The 13,782-nt window shown below is 40.5% G+C and overlaps 1 protein-coding gene across 1 annotated transcript in view; it reads right to left on the reverse strand.

The window, feature by feature from the left end:
* Nucleotides 1-5,508: 5,508 nt before the first annotated feature.
* PCM1 (pericentriolar material 1) overlaps nt 5,509-13,782 on the reverse strand; it is a 70,102-nt gene continuing 61,828 nt past the window's right edge. Inside the window, exons 31-38 of the mRNA XM_015409254.1 lie at nt 12,979-13,038; nt 12,170-12,302; nt 11,050-11,207; nt 10,076-10,142; nt 8,948-9,204; nt 7,726-7,818; nt 7,488-7,611; nt 5,509-5,809 (exon numbers count right to left, since the gene is read on the reverse strand). Of these exons, the coding sequence (XP_015264740.1) occupies nt 5,784-5,809; nt 7,488-7,611; nt 7,726-7,818; nt 8,948-9,204; nt 10,076-10,142; nt 11,050-11,207; nt 12,170-12,302; nt 12,979-13,038 (918 nt within the window). The 3' untranslated portion in view covers nt 5,509-5,783. The remainder of the gene's footprint in view (nt 5,810-7,487; nt 7,612-7,725; nt 7,819-8,947; nt 9,205-10,075; nt 10,143-11,049; nt 11,208-12,169; nt 12,303-12,978; nt 13,039-13,782) is intronic.

The following is a 13,782-nucleotide window of genomic DNA, read 5'->3' on the forward strand; positions in this document are numbered from 1 at the left end:
CAGAGCTCATTTCACGTATGACAGACGACAAATGAGAAACTTACATTAAGATTGGCCAAGAAGTATTCCAATCTGTCTTTGAGTAAATGGATAGATCTGACAAAATTAAGTCATATGTGGGTGAAGATAAATCCCTTTTGTTTGATGTAAACATTTTCATTCTATCAAAAGAAGTTAATTTAGCTGTGACTGGGAGAGAATTCCAATCTAAAACCAAATAAGGTTAATTCCAGTCATCCCATGTATATCTTGAAATATTGTAATTTTGTGTTCTTAAAAAAATGGAAGAGACATCTGTGAATCTGGATTATGAAAAAATAAATCATGCGCCTTGCAACCTTGCTGATATCTCTTCTGCTCTAGATGAGTTAGTATTCTGCACTTCCTACTCGTTTCCAGGGGTCATTTCCTGCAGGAGCGCACAGGAGCGAAGCTCCGGCAGTAAGGAGCCCAGGGGGCGGGCACATGCAACAAGCCCTGCCCTCTGCTTTCAGCAGCCCTCAGTCAGGCCACAAGGTGCAAGAAGCAGCCAGGTAAGTTGCAGAGCCCTCCCCCTGGCCCACCTTCAGGTACAAGCTCTCCCTCCTCTGTGAGGGCAGATCTGCACATTCCCCCCCCCCCAATAGCTAGCAATCCAAAACAGTCCAGTGGAGCCTGAGTGGTGGGTGTTGCCTTCTGACACAATCCCAGTTATGTCAGGGGGTGGGGCATATGCAAATAAGTTATGCTAATAAGTTATGCTAATGAGCTCCTGAACCTCTTTTTCTACGAAATGACCCCTGCTCGTTTCTTATACTAACATGTGTTACCTTCATAGATGAGGGTGAAATTGCTTCACAGCTCCTAATTTCTTATTCATTATATTAGGATTCAAATAGTTTATATATTAGTTGAGATGAGACAAGCTTCACAGAGAAACCAGAGATTTAACTAGTGGGTACAAGTTAATCTTTTGCCAACCTAGCAGTTCGAAAGCAAAAAATTGCAAGTAGGTAAATTAGGTACCACTTCGGTGGGTAGGTAACAACCTTCCGTGCACCTTGGTGCTTAGTCACGCCGGCCACATGACCACGGAAACGTCTTCAGACAGCGCTGGCTTTTTGGCTTTGAAATGGAGATGAGCACCCCAACCCTAGTGTCGGACTCAATTGCTTTTGAGCAAGGGAACCTTTACCTTACAAGTTAACTAAACACTTAAGGAATCTTTTAGACAATGTATGTGAAAACTCAAGCTTAGACTCTGCCCCAACATGGAAGGCTGATATGACCGCTAAATGCACCTTGACAGAGAAGGTGGCAAGGCCGGAATCCACCAAAGAGAGTATAGAGTTTTGAAAATCTCTGATAAAGGGCAGGACTCTGTCTGATCTTCCTACCTAGTGCCCATGCAGTAAAACATTGCCAGTTGGCATTATAAAACCTACGAGTAGATGGCATATGAGCAGACACCAAAACATAAGCCACTTTGTCTGACCACTGGTTTACGGTGAAACTAACCATGCACTGAGGTGTAACATTTCTATATTGTCGCAGTGGACTGGTCCTGAAATTAGTAGGTCCCTCACTGGAGGTAGAGGTATTCTGCCTTTGGTCAGTTTCCATGTTAGGAACCACATCCTTGTGGGCCAGAAGGGTGCTATTAGAATACAAGTGCTACTGTCTGCTATCAGGTTCAACACTACATAGTGGAGCAGGGGGGAAGACCATAATACTATGGCAGGTGGAAGGCGTCTCCCAGGGACTGATTGTCCATAGCTGCTCTTGAGCAGTAAGCCTGACTTTGTGTTGTGTGGATAGCGATGTAAAATTATGCATCCTTTAAATCTAGGACTGCAAACCAAGAACCTTTGTCGATGAGGGGAGGGATATCGTCTAGGGTCAGCATGCAAAACCTGTGAACTATTACTTAAGTATTATCTGGAATAGAAACTTGTGTGCTCTTCTGGGGGGGTACCTTCTATACAGCCTCTTTCTGAATGAGTTGATGAATCTCTTGCTGTAGAAGCAAGTGTGAAGTTGTTTCTTTGGGTCTAAGACTGACCCAATTTCATGCCACGAGCGGCATTTCTTGAAAAGCTCCATCAGAATAATAATTCTAGGTCTGGAAATCAGAAAACATGATTTTGTCAAATAAATCTCTGCAAAGCTGTGATATGTCCTCTCTCCATGGTGACAGAAAAAGGACTGAGGGAAGAGTACTCCCACCCACCCCCACTGTTAGGGTGGGAACAGAGCCTGGAGCTCTGATTGTGCCAAGGGGAAAGGGAAGCACTCAGTTTAACTTTCTAGAAGCTTGGGGAAAATCTTCCATAGCAGGCCTGCTCTCAGTCCCATGTGGGACTGCACAAGACACAAAGATGAAATTGTAGTTATGAAGCTTTTTGCTAACAAGCTGCCATGTTTTTCTCCCCAAACTAATCTGTGAAATATAAGAAACATCTTGAAATGCTAGACGCCCATAACAGTATTGCCAGCATTCAAGCCTCAGTTTCTGTCTGTAAAAGCCGGGAGAAAGGGTAGGGCCCTTTCCAAGTGCTGTTTTGAACACATCAGGGCCAGGCTTGCCAACAACCACCAGGTGACTTGCTACCTCTAGATTTACATGACTCATTCAGGCCTGGCTGATTACTGCTGTTCAACAGCAGCCACTCCACAAAAGCCAATGTTGTATACTATAGTGGTTCAAGCTTCAGACAAAGGCCTCTGAGAACCACCTTTAAATCACCACTGCCATGGAAGCTCACTGGGTCAGTTACACATTCTCAGCCTAACCTACCTGACAAGGTTGCTGTGAGGATAAAATGGAGAATGATGTAAGCTATTCTGGGTCCTCATTGTGGAGAAAGGTGAGGTATAACAAATGAAGTAAATAAATATAAATGGGGAGTCGATAAAAAGGAAGGTTTGTTGTGGGTGGGGATAAAAGGAAGCAGGGAAATGTGAGGATATGGAAGCTGCCTGGAGGAGGAACAAGTGTGGAGAGGGATACAGGAGAAAGTGAGTTGCCCCCTGCAAATCTTTGGGTTTCCCACTGCACAACTGGACCTGGCCCAGACCCAGACAGCAAGGCCTAACAGGGTTTTCCTGGAGAGAGGTGCCAGTGGACAGGAAGGAGAGAAGGAAGCAGGAAATGAGAGTGGTTATAGAGGCTTTCAGGGAAAGAATAGTGGTGGAGGGGGAAATAAGATGACCCTTGCTTGGCCCCAGCTTGTGACTATTTATAATTACTGCACTGCTTTTGTACATAAAATACAAGAGTAACCTAATTTTTGTAAATTTGTTGGGTGTGCTCTCCCCACAGTGGGTTACACTGCAAGAAACTCCCTTGGTACTTTGAGCCTTAACATTTAACTCGCAGTTCCACTCCTTAAGAACCTTGACAGTAACTACTATTGGGGTTGGATCTAAACTAAATATTCTACTAATGGAAAGAAAGGCCTAATTTCCATCAGTTCCTCCTGCCTATGTGCACAACCCTCCAGGATCAGCATTTCAGGGAGATCAATGGACTGCTGGGGGAGCAGGGTTCTGTTCTGCTAACTGAAATGTCAGAAAATGTAGTCTGGCTCCAACCCATGATGTTTGTATATCATTTCCCTGGCTCACACTCAATTTTTCCACCTTCCAGATTGAACAAGAATTACCTTTCTATAGCAATGGAGATATAAGCCAGGAGGCACAACTGAGCTCTGAGCACCTTTTTCTTACGGATCTCGTCACCCATCCCATCTCCCCCACCCAGCATTTTAAACAGTGCTTAACTGAGAAACAGAATGGTGGAAACTGTTTAATAAGGCAATCTTCTTTCCAATATGTGACTTTTGTACGTAGGAGTGATAAAAATGAACTCACTATGTAGTCACAGTGACTACTGCTATAACCACTACTGCACATCTTCCAAAAGTTCTAGTATTTTGTTGTGGACCAAGTTACATCCTATTTCCAGGCAAAGCTACAGGCAGAAGTACTGGGGGGGGGGGGGGGGGTTAAAATGAGATTAAATGAATAAATGAAAATAACGAGGGGCATATAACAAAAGTGTGTGTGTAAAATTACTTCCACAATAAGACCTTAACAGGCAATCAATCTTAATTCTGCAGGAGAGTGGGACCCTTTCCTTAGTCAGCTGGATCTTCCTATTTCAAACTCTTTTCCTCAGCTACTGATTCTGCAATTCAGGACCGAAACAGATGTGAGGCCGGAAGGTTCATGAATGAGTCCCAAGTAGTTTCTTCTCTTAAAGAGGCTGGCAGATGAAACCCCATGTGGATGGGGAGTGCAGTATGATGGCTTCAGACTACCTCTCTCTCCTGTGCCTAGCTCAGTAACTACTTATCTACCCCATCACTGAAAAGGAAAGACCTACTTTTGCTGCAGTCTGCTGTCTTGGTTTCTTCTTTTGAAAAAGCTTGGATATAACCAATGTCTGTTCTACAGAAAGGACACAATCCATCCAACTAACAAAACTGTCCGTAACAAAAGCTAGCTAATTAAAATATCACACATCTAGCTACAAAAAACAATCTAGAGCAAACTGACAACAGACTGTTTTCTTGACACAAGTTATTGGCTATGAAGCCGTAAATACAGTCTAATGTTATGGAGACAGGCAGCCACTCCCACCGTTGGCAAATGTTGCTCCTGAATACTGTTGAACAGTAAAGTACCACATGTTTGTGTGGTCAGATGTTGCCGCAATCATTACTCGAGAAAAGCTATGAAAGTTGCAAGATAAGCAGCTTCTCATTCAGGGAAGAGGAGCTAGTCAGCTGTAGAAGTGAATGTGAGTTCAAGCTGGTAGTTGTTTTGGCATAATAGCTAAAGGCACTTTCAAACAATGCAGACAACAAAGGAGATGTTAAGGGAAGTAGGAAAAATATAAGCTGGCCTCAGGATACTAAAACTGTACTAGTTTCTACTATACCATCTGAGTATGATTTCAGAGCGAGAAAACACTTTGAAGCATCCACATATTTTCTCCCAAAAATATCTTCACCGCTTCATGTGACATGTAAATGCATCTCTCAAATGAACACTTGTACACTTTACGGCCACATGCTCATTTTCATAAAGGGAAAGAAAAATCCTTTTAGGAGTACACGTGGAAACAATCTTAACAATTGTATAGGATTTAAGAAAGGCAAAGCTAGATCAGGTATGACTGACAAGGGCATGACTGGCTGGACCTAAAACAACCATCGGCAGAACAAATACAGGCACTTGTGCTGTTCTGTAGGTGCTTGCAGTGTTCCAACAAATTAGCAGTTTTCACACTTCCAGGTGTACAACAAGAAGAAGACTGTAGGATATAGTTTCATTTTCTCACTCAGTGCACTAATGCAAGGTGCAAACATCATACACCCTATATTCATCAATGTTGTATGTTTTAAATTTAAAAAATAGCCCTTCCACAAACAGTTAAGTATAATCCTTTACAATATAAACAAGTAATACAAGATAATGCAATACAAACTGTTTGGGTTTCACTGAATCCAAAACACAGCAGAGTTTCATTTAGCAACCTTCAAAACACATACAAGTCAAACTTTATTTAAAACTGCTGAAATTACATTAAAAATGTAAGACAGAAAAGAAACTGTGCAGCAAGACTGAAAAGTCAGTTTTAGCGGTTTAGGCTTTTATGTGCAAGTTAGCATGCCTATTCTAAGAGGCAGCAAAAAACTAATTTACAGTTTTATACAGATCAGAACATGTGAAGTATAGGAGGAGTTTTCTATATGCATTCACAGAAGGTAAGCCAAGGAGAAGCGCTGGAGGTATTGTCACACACTTTGGGCTCCAGAAGTCTCTGTAAAAGAACAGAAGAAAACACTGCTGATTAGGGCTGCCACAGCTATATTAACCCTTCAGTGCCTTGAGTGAATTCCAATGTGCACATGAAGTTCTTGTCCTTCCCACACAGATTTCAGTAAAAGGCAGAAAACTCTCACACTCAAGGAACCACACAACCAGACTGCATATTTCCACTGAAGTTAGTAAAACAGCAGCACCTGCAGGTAGGATTACCTCTGCTTGATTTTTCTTAGTGGAAAGGCGATGAAAAAAACAAAAACTGTGTATGAAATGTAAACTACTTCAAATTATACTTTAAAAAATCACAGATGTCTTATAGGTAAGTGTCAAATAAATTCATAACAGTAATTACAAAATTACACAAGACAAAGTAATACAGAACCAACTTCTACTATCAATATAATATAAACTTCTGCAAACGCTGTTAATACATAATATCCCTGCCGTTCATGCAGGATATGTCTTTAGGAGAAATGGTGAATATTTAAGCAGTAAAACTTCCAATACTGATGGCTTTCATCCAGGAAATATCTCATGAAACAAGAATTTCTGATGTAAAGGTTCCGATGTTTTACTTCACACAATGGCTAGCTGCAAAGTTACCACGCTCTGCCAGTGCTTCCTCAAAAGTTGAATCTTTTGCTCTGAAAAATTATTATACAGACAATTCGAAAAAAAAAAACTAATGAAACACACTCAGTTACAGCACCCCTCATCATATAGTTAAAAGAGTACTGTTTACCAATTATTTAACGCAAGTCTCTCTGTAAAGTATTAATTCAGCTACAGCTCCTCCAGATCCAATGGATTCAAACGCATTACCACCCAAGAAAACACTCAGTTTTTAAAGGGATCCCACATCCAAAATTTAAAGGGAACATGCGTCCACACTCTGTCTGATCTTAAACAGGTGTGTTTCAAATGTTTTATAATGAACAGTAATTTAAAGCAAAAGAATCACAAAAAACAGCTGTAATCCAAATTTTGATTTACAAAGGGAGATAAAGTATTAAATTTATAAATAATTTTTGCCTCTAATTGTAATAAAAATTTACCAACATCAATGCCGTTAAACATATGTCCTTTAAAGAGGTACAAAATAAAGAATTGTAGGGAATCAGGATCAACAAGAGGAGCTTCAAGATTCTGGTTCCGAATTTGGGACCGGTGTTCCAAAGTTCTGGACTTAATAGTCTAATTGTACTTCCTATATATAAAAGATTACAATCACAGATGATACAATATACAGACTTTTTTGAACTTGAAGTAGTTTATATTTCATTCACAGTTTTTGTTCTTTTCATGATTTTCACTTAGAGCAATAAGTCTCCCATCAGGCTATGGCAGAAAACAACTAGCATAGGGTACTGCTGAACTGCCAGAGGAAGTCAGCTGTGCAGGCTGCTGTCATTCACATGTGTGAATGTCCACTCCCTAGATCGAAGCCATAGCAGACAACATTAGCACAACTATATGAATCCCCACCCCCCTATGCGTTGCTGCTGCCACTGCCACGACCACAAATGTGCACAATAAAGTGGAACTGCCAAGTCCTACTCCAGAGTGTCAAGGTTTTCTAGGAACCACCACCTAGGATAAACAGACTTTTAATACAAATTGGGTACTTTTAAGTTACAAGGACAGGACTGAGTAAGGAATTTAAAAATCCTCACCCGGTTCCTTCAGCATCTGTGGATCTCCTGCTAATTCTTCACCATGACTTTCTGGACCAGCTAGTATTTCCTCGGCAATGTTGTTGGTCTGGGCTTCTGCCACCATTTTCTTCATTATATCTTCCTGGAAGCGAACATAATCAAAATAGTTCTTACAACTGACAATTCCTTGCCCTTGTACTATTTAAACATAAAAGCTTTGTACACTTCTGAATACACTAATCTTTAAGCAACACACCTCTGAGTATACTGCAAGTTTAAGGGGCAGATCTTCAACTTTCACAAAATCATCTTCGTCTGATTTCTGACTGACATTTCCAGAACCTGTTTCCTGTTGAGAGAATAGCATTTTAAATTAATACAATCTTTAAAATGGTACAGTCTTGACCATGTTAAGCACTTTTAGGTTTCTCTGCTATCAGCTGAAAAGTTAGGCACATATTTATCAATGCAAGTAAAATCAATGGGATCTAAAATTGCTAACTTTGGTTTAGACCAGAGGTTCCAAAACTTATTTGGCCGCTTTTCAGAAAAAAACAGTACTCAGTACCCTCCTGGAAATCTACTTTCAAGAAGTGGACAAAAAGATGCAGTTTGTGGATCTGCACCTGGATTGTTCCAGCCCACCTGGATCGTTCCAGCACCCCCAAGGGGGCGGTATTGCCCACTTTGGGAACTAGCGGTTTAGACTGTGGCTGATTGTAAGGAAGAGACCAGCTCAGCCGCAAAACTGCAATCCTGCAGAACTAAGCAAAGGTTAGAAGGGGAGGTCTGATCCTGTAAGTTGTTACAGGAATGGCTGCTTTTCATCTCACTAGAAGCCGCATGGCTAAACTATCTTAACTAGCAGCTGGACTGGATAGAGGGCGCGCTGACTTTGTTTGTTGTATTTTGACAAGCTGTAGTGTCTTTGCCAACTTTTTTTTTGCTTTTGTTATCCACTCTTGGAGTGACACTGTTTTATTTTGTTTGGTTAATAAACCTTGCCTTGTTTATTGAACTCAAGTGTGGAACCTGAGTCTGTGCACCTGGAGGAGGACCCTAAGCCTCAATCCTACACTGATGTTATTAATGTCCAAGCCACTGCCTCAGTTCCCACCAGAACATCACTGCGGATGACAAAACTTCCATCAACAAAGGGCAACTTCCTCTCCTCTCCTCCCCTTCTGCTGCAGCCTCAGATCTCCCTGCAATGCTACTCAGGGCAGGAGGGTGGAGTGAAAGTCACATTCTGGAGACAGAAATCCTTGTTAGTGGAAACTCTTCATGGGGTTCATTTCCTTACTTCCCAAAGCTAAATTCCTGCTCCCTAGAATGTGAGTAAAATGGTTTTGGGGGAAAGGCTTCCCAGGACTAAAATCTCCAGGCCATATTAATCAAACCGAATTTTTAAACCTTTCTCCAGCCTAAGCACTTTTCAAATCACATTTTACTGTAGAGCTTCGTCAAACTATACATACATATTCATTCACCAATACAGGAGATTCTGTATCAGGGCTTCCAACCACAGAGCTTTCAGGAGATCCTAATGAAGATTTGGTTTCTCCGTGTACGGTTTCTGATGTTTGATTCTTGTTTTCTGCTGATGAAGGGGTTGGTTCTTCTACTGTTAATACTGCACTAGGATTAAGATCTTCAGCAACTCTAACAGGTAAAAGCTGAGTATCTTCCAATACATTAATATACGGAGGCACAACAGCAGGTACATTCTGATCACCTAAAAAACAAAGCAAAACCAAAGCAATATTTTATTGCGCTGACAGAAAGGCAAAGCAGCAGGATTGGGTGCCCTTTGCAGAGTTGTAGAAAGGGCCAGATACGACACACCCAATTCAGCTTTTAAAAGCTATCTTGGCTTCTTAAAGAAATGACCACTGTTCAGGCAACAAGCCTAACTCCTCAAGCCAGCTAAGACTTTAGGCACAGAAAGCATGACAGTGTATTATGTCACTCAGAACAACATCCACAGAATGTATTCTACATGTTGTCAGTACTAAGGGTCCCACTAGAAGCCTGCAACAACACAGAATCTGGTCCTTTGGGAATCATGAGCACCTCCAGGCCGCTCTCCCTTCCCTTTCCCCATCTTCACAGGAGAACAAGAGAAGGTCCTGGATTATCTGCTTTGGTTCCTGAAATCATTCTGCATTATTGTCAATCTAGTTTTTAGTTTAACAGTACACAAACTGTATCCACATGCATTCATTTACAGCTCTTGCACCCTAATCCAGTAACCGCGTAGCCACATTTAACACCCGTATGGGTCCAAGTCAGATCACAATATGTTCTGTGTTATAAATCGTAAGGGAAGGGGTTCAGTTCTATCTTGTCAAGAATATAAGAATTTTTCTTACCTTCCTAGTAACAGCACAGTCCTATGAATTGGTACTCCAGGCTAAACCCATAAAGAACTCTGCACAGGATTGCCCTGTTGTGTGTTTAACAGCTAAGACCCACCCCACACTCCTAGTGGCTGTAGAAGTAGTAAGATGAAGCACATAGCTCAATTATGAATATGGCCACAAAAGTTTTAAGGGATCTCGTCTCCTGTTTCTTTTTTTAAAAAAGAAGAAGCACATTTATTGTACCTTCAACATTTACAGATGCCAACTCAGTATTGCAGACGTTTGGATTCTCCAATTTGTGCTGTGAAACCTAAAAAGACATAATGTTTAAAATGATGGCAAAAGTCCAAGAGATCATATCTGCTTACAACATATTAAGATACAGTTCCAACAAACCAGATAACAATGAAAACCAAACTTCTGCAACAATAACATTGCAATTAATATAATTCGAAATAATTTACACATTAAAAACAACATATCAACTGGGACCATCTCACCAAAAGTTTAAAGGCTTTCAGGAATAGAACTAACTACAGGTGGCCAGTGTTCCCTCTAAGCTGAGTTAGCGTGAGCTAGCTCACAGTTTTTTAGCCTCTGGCTCACACATTTTTGTCTCAGCTCAGGAAGGGAGGGCTCCAGAGCAAACTGATTTATGCAGCAGCCAAATTGCTCGCTCACAACTTTAATGCCCGTAGCTCGCAAAGTAGAATTTTTGCTCACAAGACTCCACAGCTTAGAGGGAACATTGCAGGTGGCTATAGTTTTTTAAACTTTCTAATTGGATCTCCTTATTATTCCGTTTCCTTCTGTCCTTCCCAACAGTTGAGAGTAGTCCTCACCCACTCTGAGTAGATTTCTTAGTCTTGGGATTGTATGTTGTTTAACACAGGCCTATCTTTGTAACATCTCCCCCCTGCCCTTTTGTGGTTTGCACCGTTTAATATAAATGAATCAACTTAAAAGATGCTTCTGATTTAAATGAGTTCTCGCCCATAAAAGCTTACAGCAGTGCAGATTTTGTTGGTCTCTTAGATGCCGCTGAGAAGCATTGGGATATCAGAATAATCATACAACAGGCAAGGAAACCAAACACTCCAATTCAATCCAGACGTTTTTTTAAAAAAGACCAACCTCTATTTATGTTGTATACATCACTGAAATTTACAGTGTATTACCAATATGACCCCCCCCCAGTGTTACCATTCTGTAAATACCTGCTCTTGTTCATTTTCAGCTACAGTTTCATTGCTTGCTTGGAGGGAAGTTTGGACATCTACAGGTCCTTCTTCAAATTCATCTATTTCTTCATCTTCATTTTCATCTTCTCCACTTCCATAATTAGTTAGAGCCTGGGTTTCTGCTTTAGACAAGCCTGAAGTTAAGTGCAATAAGTTTTAAAATGTAACTACAGTACAAAGTGTGTGTGTGTGTGTGTGTGTGATTTGCTATGCCTCTGAACTCTGTGCTTGCACACTCCCTCTCCTTCTGGGAATGCATCACTTTTGCTTTATTACAAATCATGGTTTTCCATTACACCCTAACTGCCAGACTACAGTTTGTGCTCCCTTCAAATCAGGTATGCAGCTCATAAGACCATGATTTGGTGGTTAGGATGTAACAGAAAACTGTACTCCATGTCAAAGCAACCTATCATTAATTGAACTGTGTACAAGGGGAAGGAGGAGAGCAGGGCTTTTAAAAAGCATTGTGGGGGGGGGGGGGGGCAGGGGGGGGAGCAAGCTAGTATTCCAGAAATGCAAGCTCTGGTTCGTGCTAAGTTGTCTAAACCTCCCATTGTTAGAGACTGTATGGTGACAGTCATGGTTCCAAAAATTATTTTCAGATATCTATAAGTGGAAGGCATTGAGGAAGGCTGTGTCCTACAGATGAACCCACCCCTACTTGCCATCCCAAGAATCTATTTAGAACTTATAAGGGAATGGATCCTGCAGCTGGAGTTTCCTGAAAATCACTTTTAAAACAGATCAGTTTACTCCATGACAGGAACTATAGCACTAAAAAGCAACCAAGAAAATTCTAGCTGTGGGCACGGTTCCTTTCTATGTATATAATCTTTGTATTCTAGCATGTCTCAACCTGCATCTTAATGTTCCTTAAACTAGACCAGTATGGTTTTTTAGTTGCAGCAATTAAAAACAGGACAAAATAATTTAAATATGAAGGAAAGTGGTACCGGAAGAGGGAGAGATCTCATGACCTTGTAAAATGATTATCTACTGAACGTTCAATATCATTCTAAAAGCAAAAATATATACAACTATGACACAAATTTAATTGCCTAAAGTTGCAATCAAAGTAATAAAGACTGCTTACTTATGGATACGGGACAATGTTCACTTTCCTCTTCTTCCTGGTCAGACGCATCTGATCCTCTGCTTTTTGGATCTTCTGTGTTATATACTGCAGGTTCATGGATTTGCTTAACAGTTTCAGTTTCATCTTTATCCTAACCATAAACAAAATTTATTTTACTTACAGAGATATATGAAAAAGTATCCCACTTACTTCTTTTTTAGTGATTAACTTACATACTTCTAAATGACAATTAAGAAATTAATTGCCCACTGTCTACACTTAAGAATCCCTAAGTATCAATCAGACTTCATGGAAAGCCTATCAATATAACCATCATTCAAGTTTATGCCACATCTACAGATGCTGACAAGGGTGAAGCAGAAAGCTTTTATGCAAGTATCCAGGAAGAAATTAATGACACACCTCAACAAGATGTGCTGATAACCGTAAGTGACTGGAACACAAAAGTAGAAAACAAAGCAGAATCAAATATTGTTGGAAGGTTTGGGCTAGGAGCACAAAATGAAGCAGGAGCGTGACTCGTGAAAGAAAGAAAACTGACAAGAAGAAAAGTGATTCCTTTAAAATGTGGTGTTGGAGGAGAGTTTTACAGATAATGTGGACCACCAAAAAGGCAAATAAGTGGGATCTAGAGCAAATCAAGTCTAAACTCTCCTCGCCTCCCTCTATTTTCCCCTTCCCTCTGCCACCCCACCAGCCACCGCAGGGACACTCACCTGGAGCTTCCTTCTAGAGCTCATTGTATTTCTTCCCACAACGGGCCTTACTCCTAGTTAAAAATAAATGATAAATTAATAAAATCTTACCTTGTCTTCATCGATATCTTCAGTAGATGAACAAGCTCCTCCCTCTAGTGCTTTTTTTGCCTTTGAAGCATAGAATCGAAAGTTAGTAGTGTTTCTGTATAATGCTAAGCAAGCTATAGATGAGTATCAAATGTACTTTCTACTATGGAATCCAAGAAGATACTCCCTCACACTAGGGGCAGAAAGAATGACCTATTTCCTGCCTCCAGGGACCACAGAAAAAGGAGTACCCAAGCACAGCAGGATGCCATCCTCTTCCTCAAATGAGAATGGTGTCTGCTTTCTTGCCCTGGAATGCTTTGGTGCAACTTGGATACAGTTATTTTCTACAAAGAGCATGATGTTAACGTGCTAACATACAGCGGACAGGGCTTCTAATATACTCTTCACATCTCCCCCCCCCCCCCATATTTCCTGTTTTAAAAGTATCAATCGAAAGAGACAAGGTACAATAGCTCTTCAACATAATTTGCATTCTAATGCAAAACGGCTTACACATTCATACAAGTCATTGCATCAAAAAACAAAATTTGGCTTCTGTTGTTTCTCTAATAGCGATGATTTTGTTTATGTGTTTAATTATTTAGTTATTTATGTATGGTGGGTGTAAGGTATTAAGGTAGAAGTGAGAATTATAGCTTTTTATTAAATGTGGAAAGAAAAATAATGAATGGGGTTTAATTAGGGCTATAGAAAGCTAGTGATATGAATAAAATAGCTAGATAGGATATTATGTTTTTTGCTAAATGGTGAAATAATTAATTTTTAAGATAGAGGGTAGTGACACTGTTATTGTTAGTGATT

Source organism: Gekko japonicus, unplaced genomic scaffold (assembly GCF_001447785.1).
Source record: "Gekko japonicus isolate JY-2015 unplaced genomic scaffold, Gekko_japonicus_V1.1 scaffold308, whole genome shotgun sequence".
NCBI classification, from domain to species: Eukaryota; Metazoa; Chordata; class Lepidosauria; order Squamata; family Gekkonidae; genus Gekko; species Gekko japonicus.